Raw genomic sequence first — 19,198 nt, 5'->3', positions numbered from 1 at the left:
TACAATATTAGTTTTTAAGTTTCAAATCCCAATAAATCAATTACAGATATGATAGCGAAAACCACTATTATTATTATTGTAATATGTTCTATAAATTTTTGGTAATTATTCGAACATTTTATTTTATATAATTTGAAAGTAAATTTGAATACAACATCTCAAAATTTTTCGTTCAAATATTTCCATTTCTTTGATAACAGTAGTGGAAACACTGAACCAAATTGGAAAACCATATAAGAAAACAGGTCTTATACTGGTTTTATATAAAAGAAGTTTCGTCTTCTTTGGTAAAGCACCCATTATCTTATATGATTTCTTTAAAACAAGTCTTGCATGTTTATTAAACATAAAAAGAATATTAAAGTTGATTCCAAGATATTTCAGATTTTCAACGAAAGGTGTATTTATAAATACACTAGGATCGCCCGGTGGCCGAAATTCGACCACTTTTAAACGCTTTTTACCACTTTTATGCAAAGAATTTAAAAAAAAAAAATGATGTTCTGCAAATCTAGAGAAAATAACCTTTTAAACCGTATATGTTTCATCAATAGTGGTGGACAATAACATACTTAAAAGTGTACCACAAAAAAACGTGTGGCCTATTTATATATAAGATACCCGATACATATGAAAATAAAAAGTTTTTGAATTGTTTTAAACAAATATTGAATATCGACCGTAAATCAAAAAAATCATTCGTATTTTTTTGAAAATCTAATACAAATTTTTTCTAGACGATGAAATTTTATTATGATACTTGAGTTTTTGACAAATATCAATACTCAGTATTGCCGTCTATAAATACCTTTACCTAGATAATATAAAAATATAAACCAATATTGCGATACATATTACTATTTAAGTACATGGTTTAAAGAGTGAGTTTTTAAAACGTTTAATAAAACGATGTAAAAATCGTCATGTTTTATCGTTATTTTAATAATTTCTTTTGTAATTTATTTCGCACAAAATATTAAAAAGGGAGTAGAGATTTTCAAAAATTTTAAAACTGAAATAAAATTATACTTTAAAATAAAAATTTTAAATATTTTTATGTAATAAAAATTATTTTTTTTTTTTCAATTTTCATTTTTAAAAAAATTTAGTTTTTTTTAAATTTTTTAAAGTGAAAACAAATTTATGTTAAAATTTTTTTTGGTCAAAAAAAAATTCGTGTTAAAAAATATTTTTCCCGATTTTGACCCATTGCAGGTCCGACTTACTATGGCGTTGCAACGGTCTTTGAAATATCATTAATGACATAGTAATTCAGATATAGGTAAAAAATAGTGGTTGTCCGGGTTTTTCCCTATATCTCAGCCATTTGTGGGCTCGATTTGAAATAGCAACCGAACTGGGTATAAAGCGGATATGTTGATGTATGAATCATGTATGTAAATTGTTTGTTTGGGGTCTACGGAAAGTTGATGTCAACATACAGACGGACATGGCTATATCGACTCCGCTATCTATGAAAAATGTAGAAATGCCACTCATGGTGAAATGTATAAAAACTATGTGCATTAATATTAAATTAATAAATTAATTTTTTTTTAATATATTTCATTTATTTGAAATACAAAGCATAAATTAGCATTTCAAAAATTCATATTATAAAAGATTTTCAAAATATTTAATCGTCCTATTCCATCTGATTCCTATTTATTTTAATTTTGCTAGCCCCATTATTATAGACTATTCAAAAAGTACCATTAGAATAATGAAAAATTACAGTTAAGTCCCCACTTGTAAATTTCCTTTCACATGTTTTTATGTTCATAGGTAAAGAGAATACAAAAAGTACCATTCGATTAAAGAAAATGTAGCAAAAGTCTCCCCCTTGAAATCTCACTCATGACCATAAAGCTTAAGTACCCATGAGAATAAAGAAAAAGTACCATGAAGTATGCCCTTGAATTTTCACTCACTTGGGACCATATACGCTTAATTTCATATTTTTCCATCCAGAAAATTCAAAAAGTACCATTACAATATATAAAAAGTACCAAAAAGCAGGCACTTGTGGATTTCCACTCAATCGGGTCCATATAACCTTTATTTCATGTTTCTAGGTTCATTGGTGAAGAAATTACTCGAATGGTACGAATAAAGAGAAAGTACCAAAAAGTCTCCCCCTAGAATTCTCACTCACGTAGGACCATATACGCTTAATTTCATATTTCTATGTCCATTATTACAGAAAATTCAAAAAGTACCATTACAATATATAAAAATTACCAAAAAACAGCCACTTGTAGATTCCCACTCACTCGGTTACATACTTATAAGCTTCATTTCATGTTTCTAGGTTCATTGGTGAAGAAATTACAAAAAGTACCATTTGAATGAAGAAAAAGTACCAAATTAATTTCATGTTTCTATCGTTATCGAAAATTCAAAAAGTACCATTAGAAGAATAAAAAACTACCTATAGTTCAGTTTTCACATTTTGGTACCTAAATATTAACCCCTATTCATAACACTAACTTCTCTCAGATTCATATCAGCTAACTTTAATAAGTGAAATAATTTAAATTATTAAAAAAGTACCATTAGGAGAACAGTACCAATGTCCCTTTTCCTCCTTGAACACCCCTCAAGTTTGAAATTTAAAAATATTCAATTTTGCCAAAATTGTTTATGCTACAGGCATGTCTCAAAATATTAAAATCTGTGTTAATGTGCCCAAGAATAAATATGTTTTAAAAAAAGTACCAAACTGTTTACCCGGATTTGGTCCAATATTCACCTTGATTTTTGTATGAATCCAGGAAGCAATGTTAAAAAATTATCAAAATTGGCTAAATAATTTCAAATAAAATGTATTTTCCCGATTTTATCTTTGGTACCTTTTTCATCCCTATTGCGTGGTAAAATTTTATTCAAATAAATTTCTGTATCGTGGTGTGTCAAATTATAGAAAAACATATTTAATGAAAAAGTACCAAAAATAAACACAATTTTTATCCCTTAAGGGTTCGAAAAAGTACAAAAACTTATGTTTTATATTTTTTGATAAGTAAAGAATACGATTTATAATTTGTTTCTATGATGCAATAAAGAATTAATTCTTAAAAGAATGAATTCAATACTGAACTTACATATTTTTCTAAAAGCTTATAAACTTGATTTCAAAGCGATGGTTCCAATAAGCTTGATTCTTTTCTGTGGAAAACATTTTTATTATTCTCTGCATATTTCCATCAATTTTAAAACAATTAATTAATATTATTTTGCGTTTTATTGTTTGTTTGTTTAAATATAACATATGTAAGTGTTTCAAGACATACAGATGTCTATTTTCCTTGTAAGATGTAAAATCTATTTTACCTAATCACTTATGTACAAGTAGTTTTTTTAATGGCTTCAAGACATGCATATGTTTAATTTGATGGCAATTAATCATTTCTTTTTTTTTTAATTTTATTTTCCATTAAATTGATGTTCATTTAGTGCACATTGTTAATAGAATGAAATTACTTATTTAATTCGAATAATGATGGTCCCTGGGTTTAAGTTTATGTCGAACATTAGGAACATGTGCAGCTACATATTTCAATTGGGTAGTTTGAAGCGATTGTTAAGAAAATGGAAGTAAATGTACTTTCACACTTGAAATTTTATTAAATTTTTAATGAGTTTTTCTCAAAAGATTGAAATTGAAGAAAATAAATGTTAATTGTAACATAAACAATCAATTAATGCATTTATTTGGGCATATCACAGTTGATAATTGCAAGTTAGAAAAAATAATTGATTCCATGATTTATTTCTTAAATAGTTTATAATAACCTTATTCATAATGAAATTTGAAACTTATCAAACTAAACGATTTTTTAATTTTTACAAATTTTTAATACGAAAAACAATTATTATTCTTGCAAAATATGCCAGACACTAAAAAATTTCGATTGTCACAACCAAACTGTTGTCTCTCAGTTCAGTCAATTGAAATGCAAGCTAACAAACGATTCTCGTTAAGGATAAACAATTTCCAAAAAATACGAGTACAAAATGTTATACTAATAAGCATTTGAATGCATATGTGGAAAACATGCACATTAAATATATTCATTATTTATAGAACTTTAATGCGCATTTCTCTGATCTCAATGAATTTTCTTTCTCTTCGAAATAATAATAAAAAAAAACTCCCACACTGCATTCATTGTTTGTTCTTATTTTCTGTTTGAATAAAAGTGATAATGCCGGCTAAAGATATGCCCGAATATTGTTGCTCTTAAATCTATTTTATAAATATTAATTAGTACTCTTTGCTCAAATGCACGAAGGGATACAATTCACTATTTTACTCCAGCTACGAATACACTAGCAAAAGATCTTTTAAAAAGCAAAGACACTAACTAAATGAACTTTATTCGTATTCTAGATTTGGTGGCGTTGAGTTGTTGATAAGAAAACGGGAAAAAGTGAAAAAAACGTTTAAAAACCAAATTAAGAAAGATTTCAAAAAGGCGAATAACGAAAACGAAAATAATAAAATATTATTTAAATAAAATAAAAAAATCAACATTAGAAAAAACAATATCATTTAAAAGAAAGACCAAACAAGAAAATAGTGCTACATAAACAATTATTAATATATGATTTTTTTTAAATAAAAATTATTGTTGTAAGTATTAAATAATAGAAAATTCTTATTAAAAAGTTATCGCTTTGTAGTCGTATTTGATAATTGTAAATCTCTTTTAGCAATTTTTTCCACAACGTTTTTGTTTTGCAAAAAAAATTTAAATGTTTTTTTTTTATTTTGTTTAACTATTGCTTTGATGAAAATACATCATCATTTATCAACCTTTTGGCCTATTTTTATAATATATTTAAAACATTATTCGAAAATCATTGATAAGTTTTTTTTTTATAAATCAGGTTAGTGTTACTGTTTCAGAATTGTTATGGAATTTATAGATTTTCATACAATTTAAGTGAATACAATATAATTGATAAAAGTTCGGTTTGGTTTGAATTGGAATGAAATTAGAAACAGCATTGGACAATTGTTTGTTTTGTTTAAAGTCACTTCCAAGAAATATAGTATGTATTCGTATTATATATACTATATATATATATTATTTGTAAAATTTTTAATTCATAAGACTGAGTACATACATATGTATGTATGTACATTTAAATAATAGATTAAATATTAACTGTATATCGTCACCTAAAATGCAAAATAACGTAACATCACCACTTTTCATCATGTTTATAGGAGAAGCAAAAAACGATATAAAATGAAAACTACTTGAGATATTGAAACAAAATTTTCAAATATGAATTACAATGACTCTAGAAATATATTTTATGAAAAAAAACTATTTTTTTCAAAGCACACTTTAAGATATGTGGCTTACGTTTTTTTGAATTGTTATTTTCTGAAACAAAAAAACGTATCATCAATATAAATTTTTATGAAAAAATAAAAACTTAAAAAAAAATATTTTTTTTATTTTAAATAAAAGCAGTTTATATACATACATATGTATACATTTTTAATTTTATTATGTTTTTTTTATTTTAATTACTAACAACTACTTTTTTAAACGACAAAAGGTTCTTCATTAAATTTTCATTAAGACTGCAAAAAATATTCAACTGCAGCAAATACCTAAAATGAGGTAAAAACGATTTAATAATTAATTACTCAAAGCGTATACGTTATTTTGTTTAAGAAAATCATATATGTATGTACTTGATGAAACTTTAGTTTCAATTTTGGTTAGTGAATCGTAATCAATAATAAAATCAATTTCTTCATCACACCCATGTTATTTGGAATCAGTTTCTTCCTCCGTAAAATGTTTCAGGGTGAATCATAATATTTTGAAATTTGATTAAAATATGTCTAAGAACCATAGAGAATTATACATAGAGAAGAGATACTCCGTTTTGTCTAATAAAACTAAAACAAATCATATGTCATATATTTGATACAACAACAAAAACATTGACTTGAATGTAATTTGTTGTTAGAAGAGTTAGGGTTTTGACATTTGACCCTCATCTCCAGGTTACCCTATGCTAAGAACAGTTTTTAACTACATAATTTATTTTATTTTTCAACATAGTCCCCTTTGAGCTCTATGCAACTTGTCTAGGGTTTTTAATTTCCCGACCTTTTTTGATTCCCGGGAATCGGGAAATTTTTTTCTACATTCCCGGGTACCCGGCTATTCCCGAAATATATGTATAATGATATTGTAAATTAGGAATATTATAGCAAAATTTCATATAAAAACTTAGTGTTATAATTATTAAATATCAGAGCTTCACATTAATTAATAAAATTTGAGCTTAATTCACTAAAATCTTAATCCGTAATTTCATAAATCCATTACTAATATTGAATTTTTTAGATTCATTCCAAAGTCTTTGTATAAACTGAATTAATTTTAAAGTTAATTAATAGCAGAATTTATTCAAACTTAGAATGATTAAATTTTTGTTAAATCAAATCATTTACAAAATTAATTGGAAAAATTTTCTTAAGCCTTTTTGTACTAAGGAGTGAGATCGAAAAATTCTTAACACACGTTTTTCATTACATTTTTTAACCCAAGTATTATTTGAATTTTTTTTTGATCAAGTTACCTTTGAAAAACATGTCAGTTATTATGTGTAATGTCAATTATATTAATTTTTTTGTTAATCTGATTAAAATGAGTGACCAGAAAAAAGTGCGTACTGAAATTATTAAATATTTTCAACAAAACCCAACTTGGTCTTACAAAAAGTTGGCCAAGCATACAAAGGTCTGCCGTCAAACTGTTTCCAATGTTATTAAACAGTACCGGGAGAACTTGTCAGTTGATAGAAAACCTGGTTCAGGTAGAAGGAATGGTCCACATGATGTTTCTAAAGCCAAAAAAATAGAACGCATTTTCAAAAGAGCTCCCAACACATCCGGTAGGAAAGCAGCCCGGTTAGCTCAGTGCTCGGACTATTTGGTACGAAAAGTTAAAGCTAATGCAGGTTTAAAAACATACAAGGCTCAAAAAGTTCCTGACAGGAACGCTACTAAAAATTTAGAGGCCAAAAACAGAGCACGGAAATTGAAGTCAAGTTTTATAAAAAAATATTCTTGCTGCATAATGGATGACGAAACGTATGTTCTGGCAGATTTTTCGCAACTTCCAGGTCAAAAATTTTATGTTGCTGATGCTCGAGGGAATGTTGAAGAAAAGTTTAGGACCCAAAAGCAGACAAAATTTCCCAGAAAGTTCTTGGTATGGCAAGCAATATGCAGTTGCGGCAAAAGAAGCCACTCATTTGTTACAACGGGCTCTATAAATACCGAAATTTACATCAAGGAATGTTTACAAAAAAGGCTGCTTCCATTCATAAGACTTCATAATGTGTCCACTTATTTTTGGCCTGACTTGGCATCCTGTCACTATGGCAAACAAGCCCTTGAGTGGTACAAGAACAATAATGTGGTATTTGTACCAAGAGAGGCAAATCCTCCAAACTGCCCGGAGCTAAGGCCAGTGGAGAGATATTGGGCTCTTGTTAAAAGAGAATTGAAGAGTACAAAAAAGGTGTCCAAAAGTGTGGTAGATTTTAAACGGAGATGGACTACATGTTCGAGCAAAGTGACAGAAAGCACTATAAAAACGTTAATGGAAGGGTTTCCGAAAAAGGTTCAAAATTTCATCACTAGTGATTAAAACTATAAAAATAATTTTTTTTGTAAATTGTAATAATAATTTCAATCAAATAAAAAAAAAATTAAAGCTGTAAGTTTAGTGGTTTCTTTTTTATAAACATATATGTATGTTAAGAATTTTTCGATCTCACTCCTTAGATTTGAATTGGAGAAAAATTTAATTATATAATAAATTTTTGAAGCTATTTTGTTATGGATTTGAAGAAGAAATTTAAAGAAATTAGAATGATTCAATAAGAAATAAATTCTTTAAATAAAGATTTCACTTTTTAAATTTTCATACGAAAAACCCCAAATAATAATAATATGCGGTTTATTGTGATATAAGCAAAAAACTGTGAAAAAATATAGTTCTAACTTGTTTTCTATGTATTTTCGTCAGTTTTTAATTCCCGGGATTCCCGACTAAAAATCCCGGAAATCGGGTAGTGAAAAATTGACAAAATTCCCGGGAAGTTTGTACCGGGAATTCCCGGGATAAAAACCCTAAACTTGTCCTACATTTCTTCAATTTGTTATCGCTTCCAAAAAATAAGATTTGCCGAGGCCATCAAAATATTAATTATTGTGAGATGATTTTATCGTTGAGACATTTCTTCTGGTTTGGAAACAAGAAATAGTCACTCGGGGCTAAACCCGGCGATAGGGCGGAAGAAGGAGCATTTCGTAGCCTAATTCATGGGTTTAGCCATGGAAACTGCAAATCTGACCTTTTGTGCAACCGAATGTGAGCAAAAGCGGAAGCCATCTTGCGGAAAGCATTCTTATACCCATGTGATCATTCAAAATTGAAACCACTGAGCAATGTGAAATGCTTATGACTTTCACAATCTCTAGCACTTTCAATCTCCGATCGGCTAACAACATATCGTGATTTTGTTCATTTCTTTCGGGTGTAGTGGCCTCATCGTCCAGAATGTTCTGTGTTTATAAGGCCACAATGAAATTCAGTAAACCACTTTTTTTACATATAGTAGAGTTTCAAATATTTATTTGGGGTATTCACTCGGTCTGTTATTAGTCATATTGTCATAATGTCCTAATATATTATAATAGTTGTTGTTGTGTTTTAAACAAAAAAAGTATTATTTTATAGTCTTATTAGTTTAGAACTATTTTGTTTGAAACATAACAAAATTATGGTTAAACTATCAAAATATATTAGGACATTATGACAATATGACCAAATAGTAGTCCGTGTGAATACCCCAATTGTTTAAATTTGTTCTATTTAAAAAGTTAATCGTAAGTTGCACAAAGTGCAATTTGGCGTCTGATGTATTTTGCAAAACTTCTTTCAAAACTATAATTATTTTCAATACATATTCTCAAAGTATATTTTGTTTTCTCAAATCTATTGCAACAATGAAATGTATTTGGAGTCCTTCCTAATCGGGAAATTTCCGGAACTTCATTTAAAGGCCCAACTATAACATGCATACACTAGTTTAAGTCAGCTTAAGCAACTGTTCGAATACATATAAAACGTATCTGACAAACTGTAATATACTTAAGAGAGTTTCGTCAAGTTTCGTCAAATTTTATTTGCTTAAGCATAGAGCGAAGCTGGTCGCACATTCCGTAGGTTTGTTTATTTATACAAAGAAAATAAAGAAAAAATGAAAAGGATGAAGAAAATTAATTTATTTTCATAAAATAATAAGAAATACGTATTTTTTTAATTACGTGTTGCACATAAATGTGCAAATGGGGCTAAATTGTTTTGAATGCACATAAGTACATTATGGCCACCTAAAAGTTTCTTCCGATTTTTTTAAGCATTTGACAGTCTTTTCGTTCGATTTTGACATTAACTTAAGCTATAGCTTATGCATATTATAGTTGGGCCTTAAGTTTTCTTCTTAAAGTCACAGTATTTTTTCTGCACAGATATAACAGATTCGTTGTTGAGAATTACGATTTAAAAAACCGAATTTTTGCCTTCCCAAATAAAATGTATCAGCTATAACAGACAAATTTGGCCATTATATGTATACCGATTAATTTTGGACGGTTAACTGTTCGAATAATTTAAAATTGCCGATTTTCAAATAACAAATAAACTGATTAATTTGTGTCGATTAACCGAAATTCCTTTTTTTGCACTTTAACATATTTTTTTGTATTTATTTTTCCATTTGAATTCAAATACAATTTGAATTCAATTTCAAATTAAAATTATATATTTTTTTCGAACATCCAAGAAAAATGTTTAGTGAGAATAACAACTGACATATTTAATTTATATGTATTTGAAACTTTGTTTGCATTTACATGTACAGAACTTAACTAAACTATACGAAACTATCCAAAAAGGACACCAATAGTATAACGAAAGATTTGATATGCTTAGAAAAAACTAAAAAAACTGAGATATTGGATATTTTTTATCATGCTTTCGATTTCTCCAACATCAACAATCTGCGAGAGAGTTTTTTCCAAGTCAAGTTTTATTAAATCTAAAGAAAAAAATCGTTCAAAAGGAAAAAAATTAAATTATATTCTTTTTTTAAAGATTATTTCAGAAGATCTCACTAAAATCCTAAAAAAACTCAAATGTGTATACAAAAAGGATCTCAAATACCATATTTGCTATTATTTTTTTAGTTGTATTGTTATGTTTTGTTTGTTTTTATGTTTTTGTACACAAAATTCGTGGTTGTATTTTCAATTTAAATTTAAAATAGACATTATTCGGTTAATCGGTTAACCGAATAAATGGGTATACATTAGTGTATTCAATTAATCGGGTTTCTGGTTTAATCGGTTAACCGAGCAAATAAAACCCCGATTAATTATTTGCTCGGTTAACCGATTAAACCAGAAACCCGATTAATTGAATACACTAATGTATACCCATCATCATTATTTAACAATTAAATATTTTTCTGATATGGGGGTAGGGTCAATGATGGACGAATTCTCACAAAAATTAGTAAAAAGATTTAGGTTCATATAAAACTTGTTTATGTCCAATATCAACAGGATATTAATTACAATATTAAAATACAGTTATGAATGTTAGTAATTTTCTGATTAAAGTACAAAACGCTATCAATAGTTACCAATTGTTATCGATATCGACAAAACATATACAATTTTTGTTGTTGTCGACAACGACTTACAGAATAGGGGTGATTATGTATTTCCCGAGAATGTAAAAAATCCTTAATTGTAAGTAGTACTTATCTATGTATATTTATTTAACTAATTTTGCTCTAATCTAAGTAAATAAAATTCAAAATTTTAGATTCTCTATTTTTTTAATAAAAGAAAATGTTTAGAATTAACCCAAATAATTTTATTGCATCTTAATTTTTTTTCAATTTTGTTTAAAAATATGGCAAATAAGTTATGTGAATGCATTCAAATTAGTTGCAATAAACATTTTAAATTTGCATTTTAAATAAATCGTTTCAAAATCTGCCAAATAAAATTGAATAAAAATGCTATATACATAATTGCTTAATATTAAAACATACATATGTAGTATATATTTATTCCAGAACCAGAAATGAACGTAATTTTTTGAGCTATATATAAATATTATTAAATATTTATAAAATTCACTGCCAATTACGAGTATTATATAAATATTTATATCAATTTTATAATAAATAACAAGTCTTTGTTAAAGACAACAGCCATCCGATGAAAGTACGTAAGATGTAAAATATTACATTATATGTATGTATGTATGTTGATATATTAATTTTCATTTAATAAATTGTACAATATTTTAAAACAAAAATATAATAACATTTCTATATCAATATTAAACAATTTTAAATAAACAATGAAATTGCTGGAAAAAGAAGGCACAAACCACATATGTGCACACAAAGCCATAAATTATATTTATAATGAACTGGGTCGATCTTTTTGTTATAAAAATGCAATTTTCAAAAAAAACAACGTTTGTTTCTTTTTCAAATACATTATTATGTACAAACTACATAGTAAATATAATTAATTATACATATTTTTAGTTATTTAAAATTGTTTATGTCATGTGCTCGCTCCACATAAATAAATTTATGTATTTACAATTTGGTTCTTTTTAGAAATTCAATTTTGGATATCATACAAAGCACGCAAATACTAAAATGTATATTGCAATTTATTTTTAGTTGTACATCTAAAATGCTTGAAACAGTTAGTCAACCATTTGTAAAAAAAATCAATCAATTACAATTTTAAATAATTTCAATAAATGTGTGTATTTTTTTTTATTATTATTTCAGTAACGCACAATTGATGAAGAATTGAATAAGGCGTAGAGAGGAAGGCATCACTTAAAATCACAAAACAAAAATATCCGTTCAACGTTTTCATCGACAACTAATTCCATAGGACTGGGTCCGTTCAACAATGAAACAAATTATACGAATACTATTTTTAACCATAATTGGTTTCAGTTTAGTAGAATTAACGCCAGCTCAAGTCACGTAAGTTGCATTAAAAGAACAAATAATCACAATTTTTACACACAAACATACTAATTTTAAAATTATGTATATAAATCTGAAAGTCTAGATCAGTTTCTTGTCAACTGCTTATTTCATTATAAAATAACCCCAATGCTTTGGGACTTATATCAACATTTTTTGTTGGGAATTATTTCATAATGAAATAGAAATTAGAAATTTTTGTTGGGAGTTATTTAAATTTTTAAGATTGGAAATTAGTTCATTTGGGATTTATTTCATTGATAGTTATTTTTTTTTGAGAGTTATTTTACTTTCAATGTCATAAATGTCTATTTACTCCATGGATTGTAATTATTTTAGCTTTGTAATAGACTCACTTTTTATGCAAATATTAAAATTTGTTGCAAGTTATAGAGTTAAGTTAATATCATAGATTGGTGTTTTTTGTTTTGTTTTAAATTGCAGTATAGTTTCCAATTGAAATTGTTCATTAATTAAAATTAAAACTGCATAAACAGTTTAGTTCACTGACTTTTATTTATTGTATAAATGCGTTTTTCCCATCTCTTCATATGCAAGCAGCAACAAGAAGTGCGAACGAAATAAATGGGGTGCACTCATCAAATATAATCAAATTTATAGTCCTTGGATTTGAGTTATTATATTCATAACTTGTTTCCCCTTTAAAATTCCATAATCTAAAAAGTGTTTGGAAATTTTTTTTCCGAATACTGACAGAAACCTTATTTTTGGCCTAATCCGAAACCAAATATTCATTCGGACTATATTAATATGTCAAGAAAATAAATTTTTTCCGAATACTGACAGAAACCTTATTTTTGGCCTAATCCGAAACCGAATATTCATTCGGACTATATTAATATGTCAAGAAAAAGAGTTTGCGAGGCATATTTCCCGATAAATTTCTTTAAAAATTTCCTGCTTAAAGTCACAGTATTATTTCTGCACAGATAAAACAGATTCGTTGTGATTTGTTCTCAATTCGATTATATTCATACATTTTTTCGATACTAGCAACCGAAAATAAGAATTACAATTTTAATAACCAAATTCAGAAATGCCCGGGGATTTTTATCAGGATATTTTTGGAATTCCTTTATAAGTTTTCTTCTTAAGGTTCCGCACAGATAAAACAGATTCGTTGAGATTTGTTGTCAATCGAATAATTCAATAAACTTTTTTACTAGCAACAGAAAATTTGAAATAGAATTATTAATTTAAATAAAATACATGAGCTACAACAGAATAGTTCGGTCATTTGGACTGAATTATTTGATTTGCTATAAATTCGGTTATCACTTCGGCACAATTCTTCCGAAATAATACTTTTCTGGATTTTCATAAGATTATAAGACGAACTAGCTATGTTCGTCCGCGTGTCTGTTGAAAACACGATACGACCCAAACCCAGAAAGGTGCTAGCTGGCTGTACTCTTTTCCACAAATACTCTCTGTTAGTAAGGTCAATATGGGTCCATTTTTTCACCTAGCCCCCGTAATGAAATTGAATATAAACAAGTATTATATGAACCTAAATCTTTTTACCAACTTTTGAGAGAATCAGTCCATAATTGATCCCACCCCCATATAACCCCTATATCAGAAATATGCACATATTGATGATGGGAATCAAAATTATTCCGCACAGACGAATATAACAGTCTTACTTGTACATTTCATTCGCACTCCCTAAACAACCAATAATACTCTTATTTAAAAGAAGTCAATGCCATCATAAGTAGAGTAAATTAATTCAAATTAATTTCAAATTTCCCATTGTTTTCTTCCCATTAATATTTAATTATTATTAGGGTAATATCAATTGTATACTTAGAACTTTTCTTTTAATTAAAGAAAACATATGAAATCTCAGTTTTTATTAAAATATTTTTTCAAGTTCTTTTTATATGAATACGTTTCCGGCCAAATCTTCTTCTAGGAGTTTCTAAAGATTCTATTTATTAAAATTTCAAATGAAGATTAACGCTATAAACAATAAATGCATAAAACTATTGATTTTAATAAATAAATAAACTTTTTACAATTGATTCTTTTCTATGCAACTTCAACTCAAATCAACATACTAAAGAATGGCATTGCATCCAAATGAATGTATGAAGTGCTAGGGAAAACGTACTCATACAATTCAAGTGGCACATTCATTCATTACATCATAGCGCCGCCTTGTTCTGCTTTTATTTTGTTCTTCTTTTTCTAATAATGATGCAAAGGGCATGAACAAGATCAACAGACAAATGGACAGACAGAGAGCTGAACAGAAATTATAATAAAATATGAATAATGACTGAGTTGCAGACTGAAGGAGGCAGCTTTTTATATTAGTCCAAACAAATTGATAGATGACGGTCTTTGTTTTAGAATTGGGGGAGAGAATTGACAAAGACAAACAAATGATTTTAAGTAGATTTTCATGTTAAATTCTTCTATATATAAATGTGCGGAAATAAGATCTCTTTTCTTTCTTCTGACATTTTCTTTACAATAATTTATCAAACTTGAATGGGGATATTAGTTTTTATTATTGAACTTATTTTTTTCCCCTTTAGTTTGGTAAATAATAATCCATCATCATGCTTTTAAAGCATTTGTTGCTCAATCTACCAGCAGAAAAATATGGGGTCAACTTTCTAAAGAAATTTTATTTTAAAAATGAACCATTTAAAATGCAGTCTAATTCCTAGAAACGATTTTCTTAATTTTATTTTTTATTTTTTTTTTAATAATTTAAGAGGAGGCCTACTACTAAATGTATTCAAATGTTGAGGGTTCTATCATGTTTGTCATCTTTCTGTATTTATTTATAGAAAATATTGTACAAATTAATATTGGTACATACTTGTATGTATGTGAATGATGATGATAATGATGACGACGACGATGTTGCACTATGGTGGTGGCATGCCACTTTAACGGAGTGTTGACATGCAAATTAATGTAGAGTCATTAAGGAACAAGTTATTTGAGTCTGTATAAATACGTTTTTAGATATAAATATAAAATTTTTGATTATATGATGTGCGTGCGCGATGTAGTAACTAGGTTTACAGGATTGTTCCATTCCTGGGAAATATAGTCAATACCATAATAATGAATTCGATTTTCAAAATCAAATTAAATTGTATATCAACCATTCCATTAATGAATTAATTACAATGCAATTCATGGGTTTAATTCATAGTGAATTCACACATTTTAAAATTCATTATTTACCGAACTAATTCCTTATTGAATCATTCAATGTTTTTAATGCAAATCCATTACAAAATAGCTTTAAAAATGTATTGAATGTAGAAAAACAATTTTAATTCAATTTGTAAATTAAGATAATACATTATAGTCTTAAGTAATACATACATATCTATATAAATTTTGTTTCAAATACTTTTATTTTTTTAAAAAAAAAGTTTCAATGAAATTTAACTTTAACTTTGTATTAGATTTGAATTAACAAAAATTTAATCATTCAAAGGTTGAATGAATTAAATGCCTTTAAGCGAAGCTTAAGAATTAGATATTGGGAATGGATTTATGGAATGAATGGCTGATATTAGTTAAATTTGAATTAAGCTGAAATTGAATTACATAATAAATTTGAAGCTTTGATTTTGGCATATTAATTAAATATTTGGAAAAGTTTCCATTGTATTGTCAACCACTGTATACAATATTATTATTTAGAGTAATTTAAACTTCAATTACAATATTTTGTACAGTATTTTACTGAATACAACCGACCAAAACATAAACAGAGACAAAAAATCGCTATAGGGAATAAAACTAATTAATTATGTTTTATATTGTTTAAAACTGAATTTCTCTCTATCTCTCTAAATTGTATTATAGGCTTGGTGATATTCGGGGAACTCTGCAATCTCTAATTTATTCCTACAATCAATTAGACAATAAATTAGAAAGACATGAACATCGTGAACGAGCCTTGGGTGAATTATTGAAAAAAGGTATGATGGCTTTGCAGAAGGGTCAAAAGAATTTAGAACCTATAAATGGCATATTCTCACGTTTGGATGAGCGCGTCAGTCAAATAGAAACAATGTTAATAGCGGTAAATATTAAACTTAAAAGAAAAGGTAAAAATATGATTATAACTTTTTTCCCTGCAGCAAGAAGAAAAATACAACATACAAACCGAAAAACTGGGTGAAGTTTTAGAACGCATCTTCAAATGGATGCAAGAGAATGACGAATGTTATAAACGGCCACCAGTAATGCCGAGTGCGGCTCTGTTGGCTGCCCCCAAACCAGCCGAACCTGCGATACCACCTACATTTGTCAAGGATCAAGAAGAAATTAACAAAAAACTCATGGCACATATGACAACGCTAACGCAAAATGTTGACAAACTATTGGACGTGTCGAACAACATGCTGGAGCATACTGAAGTGGCATTTAAGACAAGTCCAGTTACCCAAGAAAAATTATCGAAAATTGAAGATCGTTTGGTTAGTTACAGCATGGCTACACCAGCACCACCTCTACCGCCACCAGTCATTGTGCAACCAAATAATACTGTGTTCGAAAATAAAGTCATTAAAATGTTTGAAGATGTCAATACTGGTTTGGCTAATCTGAAGGATTTACCCCAACCGGAAGTGGGTCTTTTATTGGCCGATAAAGAATTTATACAAAATTTAAATAATGAAACACTCAGTGCATTGGAAAATGTTAAAGCAAAATTACTAGAAGCCTCTGAAGCGGGTGAGTAGTTGCGAATAGTAATGAATTGTCTGTTGTCTCTTAAATTCTTATCTCTCAAATCTTTAATCGGTATACGATTAATGAAACATGTTTATAGAATTGATTACTAATTAGTTTTTCATTGAGTAATGAAAACATCAAGTGATTTAAAATGAATGTCAAATTTATAGATTATTTTATAAATAATATGTAATAATTATGTACCTGCATCAAACAGTTCAGTGTGATATTTTCAAGATTTTGTCTAGCTAAACTTAATCATTTAAGATATAGAAAATTAAAATCTAATGTATTCGAGCTTTTTTATTATTATTATAAACTTTATAGAGCTTTAGGTCAGTCAGGTCAGATAAATTTAAAAATTTTATAAATCTGAGCTAAAGCTCAATAAATTCTATGATGAATTTTATAAGACATCACAAACAAATTGTCCTTGGGTTTTCTGATTTTGACATTTCAATTTTTATTTGTTTTAATTTCCAACAACTCTTGATCTTATTCGCTATTTTACTTTTTGGAAAAGTATACTTTGGTATAGGATATATAAGAAATATAGCTCTCTTGTTTGTGTTTTATATCCAAAATATTTATCTAAACAAATAAATATAACTAACAAAGTTCTGTTTCATATCTCCTTTTCAGCTGTTACAAAAACTTCCACTACAGTTGAAAACCATGGCAAGAATCTGGCATCAAATATAGAAACCGTCCAAAAGAATGTCATAGACTCTGCTGAAGTGTTGGACAAATTCTACACCGAAATGAATAATAGCTATACTAAATTTAATGAAGGCCTGGAAATATTTAATAAATTCAATAATATTCTAATGACTAATTCCGAATATGTATTGGATACTCAGCGTAAGGTAGAATTCGGTACAGTGCAAATTGTACAGAAAATAACCGATAATTTGGAAAAACAAAAGAATGAACTATACGAAATAATGAAGGAACGTTTCGATAATGTTGATGAAATGATGATGACCAATCAAATAGAAACCATGCAGAATTTCTCATCTCTCATTGAATCGGAAATCACACAGGTGTGGCATCAAATCTCGATAATGCATGAAGAACTGGGCGATACCAAAGATCTGTTAAAGTCGGTGGATGCTCGCAATGAACTGGCCGTCAACAGCACTTTTGATAGTGTCAATATAATGGGTCTTAAAGTGACAGACATCAAGGATCGTATGCTAGATATGGATTCTAATTTGAATTATCTGTTGGGTAAATTATCGATAATTTCGCAAGAGTTTAATAACATTAAGAAGGGCCTGGGTGAGTCCCTAGGCGAGTTACATAAAACATTTGAAGAAATTCAAAGCAAAATGCCACAAATAGCTGCCGAACAACCAAATTTGGGAAAATATGAGACGGAATTGAAGTTGTTATCGAAACGCAATATATTAACATAAATTATACAATAATTATATATTAAAATTTAAATGAATATTAACAAATACGTATGTATATGTTGTAGTGTTATAGTAGTTTAAAAGAAATGGCAAAATTAAGAAAATTTATCTTAATAGTTTTTAAGTTTTAATATTGTTTTGCTTAATTAAAATATTATACTAAATATGTACGAGCATATTAATGCAATTTTGCTTTAAATGTACTTTATATTATATTTATGTATGTATATCTGTATTAATTTACAAAAAGAAGTGCCAAAAAATAAATAAATAAAATTAAAAAAAAACAATTGTACAATATAAATTATTTAAAGTATTAGCCATTGATCTTTAGGGTAACACAAAGGGACCAATTTCATGGACCCAAGTGAGCTGGCTGATAACTAGCTGCCTTCATAACCTAACCTAACCTAGCCATTGTTAGCTATGACCTTTTTCCATCATTCTGACAACATATGGGCAATTCCATGTCATCATACGTGACATTTGTACGCCTATAGAGTGGAATAGATTTTGCAAAAATAAGTGTGGTAGGTACTATATTTGAAAATAATAAAAAGTTCTTTCTAAACATTGTATTTGACAAAGTTGTAGCAGATATCTATAAGTACAGTGGCATGATATGCCCTTAAAAAAGGAAACGGATGTATTTAATGCAAATGGGACATTATATTTATGAATTCATCTTAAGGACAGGGGATATACGTTTTTTTTTATTTACTCGGGAGCAAACCACATACAAAACATGAATTTTCCAAATATAAGCCAGCAATAGTCAGCGATTGGCCTCATGCTTTGTCATTGGAAATCTTTGTTATGCTTGAAATCATTACGTCTTCAAATTTTAATCTGCCACCGATGATTGTTGCCTCAATTAAATTTGGTGAACATTTTTTGATGGT

At 27.9% G+C, this 19,198-nt stretch overlaps 1 protein-coding gene across 1 annotated transcript; it reads left to right on the top strand.

The window, feature by feature from the left end:
• Positions 1-4,333: 4,333 nt before the first annotated feature.
• LOC135950254 (uncharacterized) lies at positions 4,334-18,586 on the top strand. The gene is made up of 5 exons (XM_065499795.1): positions 4,334-4,636; positions 11,935-12,138; positions 16,006-16,225; positions 16,284-16,878; positions 17,521-18,586. Exons 2-5 carry the CDS (start codon positions 12,062-12,064, stop codon positions 18,294-18,296), a joined length of 1,668 nt encoding a protein of 555 aa, XP_065355867.1. The 5' UTR covers positions 4,334-4,636; positions 11,935-12,061; the 3' UTR covers positions 18,297-18,586.
• The last annotated feature ends 612 nt before the right edge of the window (positions 18,587-19,198 follow it).

This window comes from Calliphora vicina, chromosome 2, assembly GCF_958450345.1.
Source record: "Calliphora vicina chromosome 2, idCalVici1.1, whole genome shotgun sequence".
Lineage (NCBI taxonomy): Eukaryota > Metazoa > Arthropoda > Insecta > Diptera > Calliphoridae > Calliphora > Calliphora vicina.
The sequence above is the reverse complement of the archived record's forward strand: the minus strand, read 5'-3'. Positions and strand labels throughout refer to the sequence as shown.

Coding starts and splice junctions, on each gene's coding strand:
- LOC135950254 (XM_065499795.1), top strand. CDS start 12,062: ATGAAACAAATTATACGAATACTATTTTTAACCATAATTGGTTTCAGT. Junction 16,226..16,283: donor TAGAAACAATGTTAATAGCG/GTAAATATTAAA, acceptor TTTTCCCTGCAG/CAAGAAGAAAAATACAACAT. Junction 16,879..17,520: donor ACTAGAAGCCTCTGAAGCGG/GTGAGTAGTTGC, acceptor TCTCCTTTTCAG/CTGTTACAAAAACTTCCACT.